A 17385-nucleotide genomic window follows, 5' to 3' on the forward strand; every position below is an offset into this window, starting at 1 on the left:
AGAATTTATGAAATTGCTTTTTTGTAATACAGTAAACATAAGCGACTTTTTAACTCGTGGGCTAAAATTTTGTGGCGGTCCGCAATTATTAATAGTTTACAATTCTTGATATATACTAATAAAAATTCAAATAAAATAATACAAATCAATGAAATTAATAATAATAATTAATGAAACAAGAAAAGAATATATTTTTAAAAAATTATGTATGTAAATAATGTAAAAATTGAAAAAATTGTTTAATTAATATATTTATTTTGAGTGTTTTTTTGCTCTTATTAATGAACGTCATTTAATCAAATAAATGTAAAATTTTAAATCTATGATTATGCTAATGTAGCACTAAAAAGCATGTCAAATTCAGAATACTACATAATAATATGAGTATGTTTTAAAATTTGATGGTTTCTTATTTATATTGTTTACTAAAAATAATAAGCCTAATTATCGCAGTAACACACAAGTAAAATTGTTTGATGAAATTGATTTATATTACAAATTTGTATATACATTATATAAAACTAAGGCATTTAAACTAGTAATTTAATTGCTATTCTAGTCGTAATTAATTTTTTCTTCAAAAATGGTAATTACAATATTTAATATAAATATCTTACTCAACAATAAATACTTTTTAAATATCATTTTGCTTATAATGTAATATTAACAAAAAGTTTTCCATAAATCAAGGTACCGTAACTGGTATAAAACGGCTTGGGTCGCCTACCTTAGGATCAAATCTAATTACAACTTTGTCTTTTCCATCCTCTCCGACTTCAAGGAATGAATTCCAGTCTGCAAGGAAATATAATCCATTCTTCCTTGGTGGTGGTAACTCTTCGTCTATTGTCGAAGGATCGATAGGAGCACCAAATGATTCTTCTAAAGCCAAGAGGTCTGGTTTTGCTGTTGTCGTAGTAGTTGTCGTTGTGGTAGGCGTAGAATTGACAACTTTTGGTTCACTCTCAGATTGTTCGCTCAGTTGATCGCCAGATTTATTATTGTTTAATAGATCAACTTTAAATATTTCTTCGGTGCTATTAGGTTGCTGGCGCTTTATTTCATTTTTATTCCAATCTACATTGTACCTGTCAGAAAGTGGATTTGGTCCTGATGATAATTTAGAACGATCTCTACTTCCTATACCTAGGGCTTCCAATTTGTCAGCTATAGAATCTAAATCCTCGTTAGTTAATGTGGTATTGATATTTTCTAATTGTTTTACAGCTTCTAACAGTTGAGTTAGTTTTTCCAAACTTATTCTTGTTGTATTTGCCGGGCTGAAAACATTTTTATTTGTTGGCTTGCGTGGAGCAGGAGTAGTAGTAGTAGTAGTAGTAGTAGTAGTACTAATCAGTTTACGATTTACACGATTCTGGGATAAAGGCGATTTTGGTAGCAAGCCAAAATCAGAAAGAAAACTTTGCATGTCTTTAGACAAATTTGGATCAACTTTAGGTAATGGTCGGAATTTCGCATACGTCTCTGGCCTCACACTGGCTACGACCAATTTTTCGAATGATTGTGTGGTAAACGATGTTTTTGGCAATTCTGTTATTGGTTGCGGTGTTACTGTAATAATTTCTTCAACATGTTCTACAATTGTTTTTTTAGGTGTGGGCGGACTTGATTTATATAAGACTGGTTTGAATCTGACATAGTTGTCTGGGTTGATAGTTGGGACAGAAAATGGTCTGCCTGTGGATTCGATCTGAGGTTTAGATTTCACAGTTGAAGTAACATATACCGGTGAATTTCTAATAGTCGTCGAATCTTCAAACTTATCTTCATCCGAATATTTATGATTACTATGTCTAGTATCAGGGGCAGCATCATAATATCTAATACTTCCTCGTCCAGAGACTGGTGCAATAATTCTAACTTGATCCTGATTCTTCATGACGCCTCTGATTCCTAAATTGACATTAATATTGAGTTCATCCCCAGTTTTCTTATCCTCGAACGAACTGCTGGTAAGATCAGATAATTTTTCAATATCTATATGAAATTGGTCGTCTTTATTTGTAGTAGGCACTTCTTGTGCTTTCGGTGTTGTCTGTTTTACATTATTTTTAGTAATATCTGTAAATTCGGTGATGTAGTCATCAGACTCTTGTGGAATATTATAATTGTTACTGTTGCTATTGACAGGATTCAATTCTTCGTTATGACTCTCATAACTTTCAAAATCGTTACTATTCTGAACATATGCAGAGGTAGATTGCTCAGTCGGTTTTGTACTGTCTGGTAAAACAACGTATACGCCTTTATTATCTGTAGTTTCAGGAATAGATGTTACTTCATCACGTGAGATATTATCGTTATTTTTATTCTCGTCTAATAACACTACGCGTGTATTCGCCTCATTCACCTTTTTATTAGTCTTCTTGATATTTCTGTCAACAATTCCAAATGTTTCCAAAATGATCTTTTCGTCACTATCATCATTCTTGGGATATTCCGTCAATTTATCAAGTTTTTTGTGGACCGTTCCACGTTTGTCCAGGTTTTCAAAAGTAGGAAATGCCGTTGTAGGAACTAAATCAATTTTTGTAGTTGGTACAACTTGCTTCTCCACTTTTTCAGCACGTGTGACATTATCAAACAGTGCAAGAATTTCCGTTCTTGTTAATCGAGGCAGTGAAGGATCTTCGGCAAGGAGTCTTTGGACTTCTTCGACTGTGTCATTTACGTCGTCATCGGAAAATTCTGATCTCAAACCATCTGGGATGTCGTCGTAGGTCAATGCGTTGACGGCGTAAACTTCGTTGCGGGCCAATCGCCTGTGCAATGGTGAAACACTTTCTGGATAAGAACGGCCTTCGATGATCGAGGCGAAAGTTATAATCGGCAGTATGAGGCAGAGATAATTTATCGGTTTCTGGAATGGATTAAATTAGTGTTAACTATCAAATATAATCATATTTCGATTATAAGTATATTATGTATTTATTATTGATTATCTATCTTTATTTTTAAATTCTTAGTGCACTTTATGCTTTGGTCATTTGTTTAAAAAGTTTTAGTTTTTTATTGGATTTACAACATAATATTCGCGTAGCAACACCAGAGCACTTATAGGGAATAATAAGAATTAATAATAAGAAAATTCGTTGACAATTTCTTAGAGAAACCTGGAATAATTTAAAGACAATATACCTCACTCGGTAGTTTGCATAATAAATTGTATGTAAAAATTGAATTAATATTTTTTGATAATAATTTAAAAAAAAAACAAGTTTTGAAAGTTCGAAACAAATTAGGTACTAGTTCTACAGAAAAAGATGCATTATTTCACATTTTCAGAAAAGGCTAGATCAATGAAAGAAATTCAAAAACAATAAAGATAACTACCAAAGTTGATATGAGTAAACATGTAAAAATCGGCTTAACAATTTTTCAGTACTAATTAAATCAATATCTTAACAAAAAATTTGAACTAATTTTTCTGAAGAAGTTAATCATTATACGTGACAGCGGTTTTTACAAGTAAAAGAAGACTACTAACAGAGCATTGCTGTTTTTGGACTAGAAACGAGAAGTATACCCTTCAGAATGTCTTAAAATTTAATGTTGGCAAAGAAATTGTATCAAAAAAGTGGTGAAACAAGAAATTGAAAAAATGAACAATTTTGAAATAAGTCTAGAGTACAAAAACAGAAATCAGTGAAGAAAAAATCCAGTATTAGAATATAGAATAAATAAGTAGATAGTTTACAAAAGAAGTGATAAACTAATAAATGATTTTTTTTGTATATCGAAAATAATTCATATTTTGATTTTTATTTTGGCTAAAGTTCTGAAGCTCACTTATATACTTTAAATAATTAATTTTATCTTTGTAATGCAGATATAATTCTTATAAATACATATTAGAAAATGTTAAAGTATCGGAAACTGAAATATATTGATTGGAAATCGAACTGATTAGTTTTTGGTGAAGATCGATTGTGCCGTTTTCTTGTAATTAACCGTTGAAAAAAAATGTTTTGTCGATTTTTATGAAACTTTTTTGGTGATAGATATCATGGTCTTATAGATCATAACAAATATTACGGGCCTACGACAAGTCGATTAATTTTAAAAATTCATCAAAATTTGAAAAAATATTATAGTCCATATAGAAAAAATATTATAGTCAAAATAAGTTATTTTCTCAGAGCAGATACTTAATATATTTTACAAAATAAATTATTAAGTTTTTTCAAAAAAAAAATCTACGTTTTTCATGAAAGTTAACATTGCGATAATGTTTATGCACTACAGTGTCATACGAAAATTGGTTGAGTTAATTAAAATTTAGAATGATAGGCTACAATTTAAGGACGTGTCTGTTCACTATAATTAATATAATTACAAATAATATAAATTTGTTTGATAAAAAGATATCAATTAAGTAATCGCAATGTTTTGACTGAAATTTAATTGAAAGCGAAAACATGATTTTCGAAATAAACAGTTGAAAATTTTATCTAAATATGTAAACTCGAATTTTGAAGTTAATTATTACAGCTGTTGGGAAGTTTTTGCAACTTGCCTTGAGGCAAAATGCCACTTTCAACCAGAGTCTAATTCGTATTGAAATTAGTAATAGATTAAATATATTGTAAATTTGTAACAATTGTATATGGTAATCCATATAGAAAAAAGTCATCATTAGTCCAATGTAAACCACAAGCATACGAATGCTTATAATTATGTAATTCAAATTAGTTATCAATTATTTAAATTTTAATTATTTATATATTTATGCGCAGAAAATGTTTCTAATTATATATAAATATCAAATACAATACACAGTTGCAAAACAGAAATGCATTATATTATATAATTTATAAATTCGTGTCAATTAACATATATACATAATATAGAGGCCAATGAAAAAAATACTAATATTAGATATTATGATGCAATATTTCATTAGCACCGAAGTTCAAGCACTTTCACTTGACCCATCATCATCAAGTTTAATAACAATGGTGGGTAACCTGTCAACAGTTGTAAACAGAAAAATGCAAATCATTCAATTTTAATAATATTACATACAAGTAACAAATTATGCAACTTTTTTTTTAAATTTTTCATGCAACCCAATTGATAAACATATATGAAATATGGTGACACCAAAGCGTAAATGTAGTGCTTCTTGTACCGGTTGGGATACCTACTTGAGCCCCTAAATATTGTATGAGTTCTATAATTTATTTTCAAAATATAAATAACATTATGAGAAATATAAAACATTCTCACCGAAACGTAAATTCTGGCAGATTATTACATGAATCTAAATCACGAGTCTCAAATGATTTGTATCAAATAGTTTTCTGAAATCAATTCATTTTATTTAGTAAGAAAATATTGCGAAAAATTCAAGCTTCGACTGTCAACTGAATCGATGTTTCCGTTAATTAGTCAATGCACTTTCCAATTGACTAATCATTAGAGTGGTTTTTACATTTTTAAATCCGGACCAGGATGTACTGATGAAACTAATGTTTTGCAATGTAACTTATGAAGAATTAGCATGACTATTATTTTCTCAAATTATCGAAACAATTATATATTATTTTAAAACATGGTTTAAGAAGTTTTGAGGAAAATTTATATATTATTTAGATATATCATTCTCTTTGAAGAATTATTTTCGAAGACGGACAATTTCAAATATGATAGCTACCTACCGTCATCTTTTTATTAGAAACTCCAAAGTTTATTATAATTGAATCATTCTATCAGTTAGATAAGATATTGACAGATCTCAAAATATATTTTACTAAGAATTTCCGATGACAAAGCAAAAAAATATTTATGCAACGAACATTACGAGCTATACTATTCTTCGATGTTGTAATAGACTACCATCATTGTATGAATATAAGGAATAGTTAATATTATGCCGGTAGGTGTATCATTACAGGTAAATTTGAATCCCGTTCAAAGAATAACGGATACCTTTCACTAACTAACCAAAGATGCATAGGTCAAACTTCCAGTTAGAAAGTAACTTGTTCCATGAGATCAAACGGAATTGGATATTCTTTTCAACTGAACAAGAAGATGAGTTCACATCCGAGAGAATGGCGATAACCTTTAGGAGTCCTTTTAAAACAAGGAGAAAATAATTGTTTTAACAGAAAAAACTGTCAGAAGTTTTATGGAAACCTGATTGTTAAGTTTTTTTTAAAAAAAGCTACAAGGAAATAATAAAAGGAAAATTCAACTAGTTGTTGTATGACAAATTGCTTAAAGCAAATTGCTGGACCTTCACGTACCAAAAATGATTTTTTTTAAAAAAACTATGTTGCGTATCCCATATATATGTAAACAAAATTGATATTATAAATGTTGGTAATAAATCATTATCGGTTTTAAAAAAACTATAAAAATCTTTGGTATAAATTTAATCCTATATTTATAAAATTTATATTGCATGTGTATGCTTGAATTAATTTATTTTGTTGAAATTAACCTCAACATTTCTTCATCAAAGATAAACAATATTACAACTATTATATATATTTATTCTAATCAATCTTTAATAATCGTTACTGTGAAGCATTGCTGTAACAACATTTGATAATTATAATTTATTATATATATATATATATATCATTAATATCATTAATCAATTAAGTGCATGGCCTAATGACAAAATATATATAAAAAGTTTTATTCGCAAATGATGTTTTCTTCTCATCTCTAAAACTATTTAGTGTCATCACTCAACAATCGTACTAGGTTTCGCATTCTCATTTCTCAAATTGCTAATTACGATTGTAATTATGTCTATTAAAAATCTTCTGATTATATCAGCACAGATTGTATTTAAACGACCTTTTATTCTTCAGACAATGCACTATGTTATTTTTTACATAAGAATAAACTCTAACATCTTCATGTGTCTACTTATTGTGATGATGATGGTATAGAAAGTGAAAACAATTCGTATGTTTAGACATGTCCCGTTTTGACATTTTGTAAGTAAAATGATTCTGGTTATGTTGAGATAAAATACAATAGCATTCTATAGAGTAGTATTTTAAACACATCTCCAGTTATAGAAATATAGAAAGGAAATGAGCTTAATTTGCTTGTCACAAACCTGTCACTTATTGTTATAACGTATTATAAGGATTTATGTTAATGAATATAAATCTATTTGTTCACGTATACGATAATAATCATATTCCAATTTAGTATGAAATTACTTTTAAATTATAAAAAGAACAACCTTGTTTAAGTGCAATTAGAAGTTCAATCACATTTTTTTACTATTTTTACTTTTAATAAGATGAAAAAATGCTGAGAAGAATGGACGAAGAAAAGGAAACTGGATCGGACCCATTCTGCAAAAACAGTGCCTTCTACACGACGTTGTGGAAGGTCAGACAAAAGGACTAAAAGGATTGGGAAGAAAAAGAATGCAGATGGTTGATGATGGTTTAATAATGGTCCCCTAGATGGCCATCTGTACTTAAAAACTGATATCACTCCTGCTTCAAAATCCACAAAACGAGGTTTGATCCAAAACACGTGATAATGAAGTTACACTTATCTCAGAACTATGAACTCCATTTTGAAAAATTGTGATTTTTTTATTTTTTTAATATAGATAGTTTAAATTAAATATAAGTAGTGTACTATGCTCAAAATACCAACTAAATAAAACTAGATCTGATTTTATTGAAAAATTAGGTATAAATGAAATCGGATAAAAATTAGTCCGAAATCATAATGGACAAAAAGATAAATTGATAGTTAATATATAAATCAAACTTGTGCATTTTTATTACTTTTAAAACAGAATACTACGAATTTAATTATTATGAAATTCAAGCAAGTAAACCGTCCATAATATTTAAGACAATTCGAAAGTCCCAAAAAAATAAAACATATGAAAACATGATTTAATCAGGAGTACCACAAGGAAGCAATTTGAGCCTTATACATTAGTCTTATTTTCGCTATAGCAACATCTGCGTGCGTTGCCTTTATGCTAGCCAGGCAAAAAAATATATAACTTATTGTTAGTGATATATACAAACAGTGCAAAACTTCTCAACATTCAAACATTTCTAGCTTTAGTAAAACTCCGTTAAGACAAATTCCCAGACACCAAATCAAAGACACGTCTTATGCGATATTATGAGCTTACAATAAAGTAAAAATACTATGTGGGCTAGGAACAAGTACAATATACTATGAGGGATAATTTATATTGTATTATTGCTATTATTATTAATTAGTATCCAGGTATTGCAAAATAATATGTGTTAAAAATTTAGAACAAAAAATACTAAATGCAAAAGACACTACTCAAGAACATCTCGTAATCACATATGAAAGCAGCAATAGTAAATATATCAAAAAACATAATTATGTCACAATATACTCAATTTTATAGATCATGTTAACAATTATCTTTGTAAATTGCACTATAAAACGTGCTAATCGACACCTGTAATAACATATCAGTTGCGGAACCTTTTATGTATATTATCGCACGAACTTTCCCGGAATGAAAAATATGCGGGTAAAAGTATTTTTGCAACATATATGTAATATTTCACACAAGTTTTGTAATAGGCCATTGATCTTTGTTAATTGTTCGTTTATGTTAAATACAATACAATAAGTTTATGAGATTCTACATTGTATGTATATGTGAATTCGTATCAGTTTCGAACAAAGTTATTACGTTGATTTTCACATTTTATAATTTGTTCTAGATATCCGGTGAATCAAGTTTTAAATGAATTGATAGATGTTCTATTTAGAACTAAGATATGGGAGTTCATAAAGATTCTTTAGTATCCATTTGTAAGCGAATTTTCTTTTTGAAATTTATACTTTAGTAGTGAGTGAATTAAAATAATGTTAATATACTTTTACTTTACTGATAGCAAGTTGTCTTACTTTAGACAAAAAATTGACCTATGATCAACATATTTATTGAACCAGAATTTTAATTGATTGATTCAAGATTGGAGTTTGAAAAAAATCATTGAGTTGTTATTGAAATTTTGCCCTTAATAAAGCTGTATGAATGTCCCGATGTCTAGAAATAATCGAATTAATCAAGAAGAGATCTATTGATAATTGTCTTACTACCCAGATTTAGCCAATCACAAAGAAAGCGTTGAATGATTAAGGGTAAAACTAAGAGTAAATAAAAATGGTATTTAAAACAAATATGAACTAATAATTAACACTCTCTTTTAAGTTTATATCTATTCATCTATGTTTATGTTAACAGAAAGTTAAGATTTCCTAGACTAGGCATTTTATTTTAAGTGGTAGTCAAAAAAGTATTAAAAGTTTATTATTCTTCTTAGGGCTTATATGCAGATCTGCGGTAAGGGTGCGTCCATTAATCACGTAAAGTTTTTAGGAGAAGGGGGAGTTTTACAAAAAATCACGAATTATCACGTGGGAGAGGGAGGGGTATAGTAAGATATCACGTGTATCTATTTTTTAACTAATTTTCTTAAAAACATTAAACATTTTTAAAAAAATCAAAAATTTTCACTTCTCACGTACTCTTTCCACGTCTTTTCACGTACCTAAAATTAATCGTAATGTTTGGTGAAGAGGGGGGGTAATTTTGAATATCAGGTATTACCAAGGGGGAGGGGGGTCCAAAAATCCTCAAAAACTCGCTCACGTGATTAATGGACGCTCCCTAAGAGCTTTGGTCTTGCAACCCACAGTTCGAACTTCGATATCGATACGCGCTTCAAACATCTAGATATCAAGCAGTAGTATTTTCAATTTTCACTTGAAAATATAGATAAAATGCTTAAAATTGAAAATAGTCCTTTTCCGGAATAGGGGCATCATATTATTTCTCCGGAGTAGGGGCACAAATAAATCATCTATAACAGGGTTTCTTAAACTTTTGTCCTTTGCGACCCCATCTATGATTACCAGTTTTTTGATGACCCCATTTATAATTGGGAGTTTCTTGACGACCCCACACAACATAAAACATAAAGTAATATTTTTAAATGATTTATTCGTCTGATAACAATATACATATACATATACATATGAAAATATATAGTTTGAGAATTTGTTGAGAACATACAAAATTCAAGACATAGTGTTATAAAATAATAATATTTGACCCCAGAATTCTCCCGCGCGACCTCATTTGGGGTCGAGACTCATAGTTTAAGAAGCCCTGATCTATATTATAAAACTTCTAATCATAATGCATGAAGTATAGATAGGCCAACCGTTGGGTTGCCTTCTAAGACCGCCAATTTAGTTAAAAAGTATCACAATTGCTCATAGGACTCTTAAGTTTGCTTTTGTTAGAACAAAAAGAAATTAACAATAACGATTTCCAGAAGAGTTCTAAATGCTAAAACGTCAACAAACACATTATATTGTCAATAAAACAGAAATAGGTAGTTGTAACATATTATTTATTACTCAAGATGCGATTGTTACACATGTGATTGATATGCGTGTCTGTGAAATCATTCGTAAACCATATATGCGATAACAAATCAATCATTGTTGAGAACGCGTGACTAATTTTACTATTATGGAAATGTTTGAATTTCTATAGACAATATATATATATATATATATATATATATATATATATATATATTGTCTTTTATTTATATTTGTATGCCTTTCCTTATGGTTATTCCCTGTTGACGCTTTGCCAAAGAAAGTGACTTAGGTGTCAAAACACGCATTTCAATCAGAATTTATTGATCAAAAACGTTGTAAATTTTCCCTTCATTATTCAATTTCTTTCTATCGCATAAAATTCTAGTAGTAAAAAGTTTTTACGATACTTGCATTTAAAACATAAGAAACCTAATCGCAATATTAAAACTAAGTATTTATATTTAAATGTGTTTGTTGACTTACACCACCTAAACATCAGAACTAACTTTCCACTTCGTGGTTATTTGATGAAAAATAAAAATTCTAATGATGGTCAAAGTCTGTGTGAATCCTAGAGATCCCAAGAGAACTATTTGGAGAGTTTTGAAATGATGTGATAAAGAAATATTCAGAAGGTAAAGAAATAACATAGTTTACAAAAAAGGAATATTTGGGAGATAGATTGCTTCTATCTCATGGGCGGAAAATAGAAGAATAATACACATATTGGTAAAAAGTTTGAAAAATAAATTGTAACAATAGATATACAATGATGACTCAATAATAAAATGAAAAAATAAACATATTACTATTAGTGATTGTGATAGACTTGGTACAAAATTAACCACATAAAATAATTTATGTTCTTTCACAATGTATTTTATTCCTGTTTTATATATTGTGATTTTTTAAATCATTTTGCACAAAGTATGTGTACATGCTTTATATAGATACAAAAATTTATTTACTAAATTTGGTCTTACAAAACAATTGGTTTATGTGATTATTTGATAATAGTTAATAGGATTCAAGCTGAGGAATTACTGAAAATCCTATGAATACAGTTTTTATCATTTCGATGACCAATGTTCTATAAAAAAAAATTATATGAAAAACTTATCCGAATAATTAGGAAAATAGTTTCACTATTTTGTTGAAGATTAGTGATATTTAGTACAATCTATAACGATCTAATTAGTTCATCATTCGTATAGCCAATAGTATGTGTAAAACATGGATTGTAGTTAGCAAATTGTTTAATATTTTTTCATTTATCAAAAGTTTATTCAAATCACATGAAAGATTTTAGTACCAGATAACTTATTAAGATTTGCCTAAAATATTATTGACTTATCATTAAATATTATTCCGTATTATCTTCGTCAAGCTCTAATAACTCAAACTAAATAAAATCTCTAAATGTTATGAATTATTTATGAAGTCAATTTTATTGCACAATATTTAAACAATTATATGTAATTATTATGAAGTAAAAATTATGGTTCGTATTATTTAACCTAAAATATAACATTATTTTAGTTTATATTTAGTTTAGAATAAAAATTATTACTGAAATTGCTTACAGAATCCACATTAAAGGTCTGTGAAAAAAAGCTAAATATTTTTTAATTGGTTGATTCAATTATACACAGATAAGATTCATAGATTACTACATCTCACTGAAGAAATTGCAACTCATCCCGTCTAGATATTAATTAAAATTAATAAAATTAAATAAACAAATTTTAACTTATATTGGTCCACGTATAAGTACGCCAATTTCAATGTTCAATTGAAAACTTCAATAATTAATTTTATTTGAAATAAATGCATTATTTATTGGATAGAGTGGATAGATTACATATACTTTTTCGTACAATTTTTTCTAAAAAAATCAATTACTCGAAAATATAAAATACTTATATAGTTCAAACAATTTAAGATGATTTGAATCGTCGAGAAAACATAAAAATAGCAAATCGGAATCTCTGGAAAAAACATAAATTCCACCTTTAAAAAGTTAATGAAGATTCAATAAACTAATTCAATCATTTATTTTTCTTTCAAACATTGTCTTGAAAAATTTAAACTACTCAAATTAGGAACCAGTAATTACACTAATTCTGTCTTATTACATGGAGCGATTAACAACTATTATTTACAATAGCAATATGATGTATTGCAAGTCACTCTAATTATTTGTTCGTTGCTCGTTTGTTATTATACTTTCAATTGTGAGATAATTTGATTTATAAACAATATACATTTCATGGAGAAAACTGTTTGGATATTTTTAAATGGTGTTTTATTATATATTTTCTAATTCAAACTTTTTTGCATATCATCAAAATTAAGTTTTTGAAATTCGCCGGTAAGTTAAAATAATTGTTGTTATTTAGACTTCTAATTTTTACTTAATATTATGTAACAAATTCTATAAACCTACTATAATTCACATTACATATAAATATTCACTAAACAACTGCATTTAGAACAAAATAGTTTTTTCTAAAATAACATATTTATATAATTTTATATAATATATAATTAACTGAAAATTGGTTCAATTAACAGCAGGCAATTACTAAAAAAACAAAAGAAAAGCTTTTATAGCTTATCAAATATAAAATATCAAATTTATAGCTTTGATAAAATCTGTTATAAAAATATAAAAAAAAATTGACGTATTGGAAAAGTTCTCAAGTACACAGATTAAAAAGCGCATAATTTTTTAAAAATTTTATTAAAACCTTCAAGATCTTAAGAAGAAAACTAGAAACTCATTTTATATGACTCTGATTATTTAACATTATTTTTATCAATATTGAAACATTTTTGATAAAAGACATGGAAAACCAAGTCTTATTTTTAATTTTAAAGGGATTTTACAAATAATAGCTACATTATTCAACTTACATTCAAGATATAAACTTCATGGGTGCATTTTTTACAGAGATTACACTGTAAATAACTTAGATCTGGTACTTTATCAGAAAATTTGTACAGAAATATTAATTAGCAGAGTTAGGAATAACTATTTCTTAAATTTATCTCTTGTAAAATTGTTTTTTTCACTTTAATTTATTTTTCATTTACTATTTTTTATTGTTCACATTTTTGACAGGGTTAAGTTGGTCCTTTTTACCCCACCCACGTGTAACATTTTATAGAGGTTATATATATAACTGTTGAATCTAACTTAAAATTAACAGCCTTCTCTACTCTATATGTTCTAAGTCCTTCTCTACTCTATATTTCAAATCAAAATTTTCAGTTGGAATAATACCTAATTCCCAAATAATTATTGAGATAAATAAATAAATTAGAAATCTATAACCACAACAATTTGTTTATTAAAGTGGAACTATTTTTTTAAATTCACGATCAATTTAAGAATCCATTATGCTAAGAAACGTTCACTTTCGTTTGTAAGAGCGATAAATCGCATGATTTGTCAAAATCCCGATCACAATTTTAAAAGTAATAATTTAAATATATACGAATATAGGAAAAGTTACAGACTTTAAAACTAATGCACAAAAAATGACTATTTCTTATTAAAACAATTTCTTGCCTCGGGCAAGGTTTCGCTCTCCGTTGACCCAGATTCTCGATAAACCCGACTATGTTCTTCAAATAGTTGCAGACTCGTTTTCTATATACAATGACATTTATATGACCGATAGATAAATGAAAAACAGAATTATGATATTTTCAAAGTACGTGTTTCCCTTGAAAATAAGAGGCAATGACTTCTCAGTTTTCACAATAATTGCGAAATTCAACAGGAAAACTGTAGTAAAATAACAAACTTGGATAAGCATAACTTCCAAACATCCATAATCCATAAAAATTCTTCTAAATATAATGTTATGGAAATATGATATAAACGTAATAACGTGATTATTACCTATAAAATATATCATATTTTAATACATATAACTTATTAAGAGTGGAGCATAAAATTCTCAAGAAAGTTGTTTTCTTTACTATTGGGTATTTTCTTTACTTCAGTATATAATTATTATAAATATGAAAGAAGGTGCTCTAATACATGATAAAGTATGAAATAAGACCCTTCATTCTGAGTCGGCTTGATTAGATTTTGATTATTTCCTCTTCTTGTAAACATATATAAACGTCGACTTCTAATTTAGAAGCTCTTATATTACCTCTATAAAAATAATTGCAAATTTGCATGACTGCTTCAATATCAATTGTATACCAAGATTTTTTCTGATTTTAACCCTTTGCACTCCAATTCTTTTAAAGTTCATATTAAATTCAAATGTCGCGAACAAGTCGATAATGGAGTGCAAAAAGTTAAATTGGCAAAGTTTGAAATCTAATATCCAGCTTTTTTAAAATAAGTAATATATCCAGAAAAGCCAATGGACAGACAGATAGACAGCTTATAAGCCAAATAGAAACTGCCTGTTGTCATTATTGTCAACATTTTATGCCAGGAAATTAATTCAATTCCAAAGATATTATATGTTCCAATTATTGCTCATAACGTCCATCCAAAAGTGAAAATGATTAAATAATTGCACAATGAAACAAGGGCAATTACTTCTGGCAATGAAATTTATATGAAGATTTAATAAAAATATTATTTTTAAAAGTGTTACGAAACAATAACAACTAATTAATCGTTAATTAAGTGTCAGAAATGAAAATGTTATCTACTAATAATCATGATTTATAACTTCTATAAATTATTATTTGCAACTACATAATTGTCGCTAATATGTTAACTATTACCAAATTCAATCCAAATGTCGTAAAATAAGCAAATCTATCATTATTTATTCACAATGCCATAACTTAAAATAATAGTCATTTTGCATCATAAATATAAAATAACTTAAGAAAAAATGCATAATAAATGCATTAAAATAGAAAAGTATGCAAAGGTTTAACTAAAAATTCTAAGAATCGAAATTCTAAGGTTTAACTAAAAAGAACTAAGAATCTAATAAAATATAAATAATAAAAAATAAATAATAAATGCTGAATACCATGAGTATTTTTAAAAGTTTTACAAAAATTATTAAACTAGTGTAGAATCAAGCAAGCTTGGTAATTGAGACAGAAACAAAATGACTTGTCATTTTTATATCATGAAATTTTATAATCAATAAATTGTATATATTTTTATACAAATGAAATTTATATTTTCATATACATAATTATTTCCACCCAATTACTTTGGGTATATTATATTACTTCTTCTTCAGATCAATATACTTTGATTTTAGGGCAGAAATTATAAAGCAAAATTTTTACGACTTCGTGTTACTTGAAAATTTGTTCAGATAATACATCTATTTGGTTTACATAATATAAATTCCTTACTGCAATTTTATGTAATTTTCATGTGCAACAATGCAAACCTCGTTTGTGTAAACAATACTAAACGATTTTTATATTAAATTGGGAAATGCATGTTATGTCATAATATAATCTTGTATCACAAAAGGATATAAAGAGGAATTGCATTATAAAATATTGCTGCAACATATTTATATTCCAAGATTTTAAAATATAAAACAACTGATTTGTAATATTAAAGTATTGAATATTACAACTGATCTTCTCCAGTACTATTACTGAAGTTCTAATAATCAGTACAATAGCTTATAGAATTTTTTTATTTTTCACTATAAGAAATGTTATTTTTGTAGTATTTTTATATTGTATTATTAAGCATTGTAATATTTAGTTTTTTACATATTTATATCATATGTGTTGCAAAAAAACCAAAAATCTTGCAAAATTTACTAATTCAAAAGCCTGTTTAGCATGTTACAATATATTTAAAGTAGAACGAGTATACTCGTCTTGGCAATGTCCTGCATATTGCTTCTATATAATTTATTACTACTTCAAAAGTTGCCACTTAATTTACCATATTATTAAAAATATTTACTTATAATAATAAGGTTTTTCTGTATGATCGAAATTAAAGTAACTGAAACGATCTATATAAAATCAATAACGAGTCAATTATAAAACTCTACAGAGTGCACAATTCTGAAATACTAATATTGCCTCATTTAGGGTTACCTCATGTGGAAAAAATCCATTAAACTGTATTTAATATTGCATTAAATTGTAAATTTAACAAATAACTGAAAGTATATTGAGTAACTAGATTGTATATTTGGGATAATGAGTAATGAATCAAATCTCGGATTCAGTAAATATTGAAATAGTGACTACTCCTAAACTTAAAAATTTTGTAAAATTCATTTCTTTGCGGTCACAGTTGTTTATTGAAAATATTTGTTATACAACAAATAGCAATAAGTATAAAAGGTTAAAAAAAACTATTTTCCATAAAACTGCATTGCGTTAAGAAAATTTTCTCTCAAGTATCAGCCGGTACAAAGCGATGCAAAGGATTGAACATGAAACACGCGCAGAATGTATGTAATGTCGATCGTCACGCACAACATGTGGCAAAAAATGCAATAAAAGAAATCAATTTCTTTGGCAATTTCGTTAACACCTGTAATTGTTACTTAATAAGGATGAATGAAATTCACCGTATCGATTAATATTAACACAAATAATTAGATAGAAAAGCACCCATCGTTGGCCAATGAGCACTCACCCGCAATAGAAATAGACTGTTTATAAATTGATTTATGGATTTTACAACTCCTTTCATCGTAGAAGGCATTATTCGCATTTATATTAATATTTGAATATGCCATATTCGTTCAGTACCATTTCACTTATCATTGAAACATTTAATTTTACTTTTTCTATAAATATATATCATTTGAAAAAATTACTTCAAATCCAGTAAATTTATTAAGCATATTCAACTTGTATATATTTAATATGATATATCAAATAATCAGATGATCAAAGAAGTGGACTCTAACAAAAGCCAACAAGAATTATCTCTAGAGTTTTGACATGTGGTGCTAGAGGCGAAAAGAGAAAATAAAGTGAACTGATATGATA

At 27.5% G+C, this 17385-nt stretch overlaps 1 protein-coding gene across 1 annotated transcript; it reads right to left on the bottom strand.

Moving 5' to 3' along the window:
- Nucleotides 1-685: 685 nt before the first annotated feature.
- Nucleotides 686-17095, bottom strand: LOC113385898 (putative uncharacterized protein DDB_G0292292). Its single transcript, XM_026623721.1, has 2 exons — nucleotides 17027-17095; nucleotides 686-2881 (listed from the first exon to the last, which is right to left on the bottom strand). Exons 1-2 carry the CDS (start codon nucleotides 17093-17095, stop codon nucleotides 686-688), a joined length of 2265 nt encoding a protein of 754 aa, XP_026479506.1.
- Between the last annotated feature and the right edge of the window lie 290 nt (nucleotides 17096-17385).

This window comes from Ctenocephalides felis, unplaced genomic scaffold (assembly GCF_003426905.1).
Source record: "Ctenocephalides felis isolate EL2017-DRISC unplaced genomic scaffold, ASM342690v1 CF-g0.4_SCAFFOLD_03571, whole genome shotgun sequence".
In the NCBI taxonomy this organism is placed as follows: Eukaryota; Metazoa; Arthropoda; class Insecta; order Siphonaptera; family Pulicidae; genus Ctenocephalides; species Ctenocephalides felis.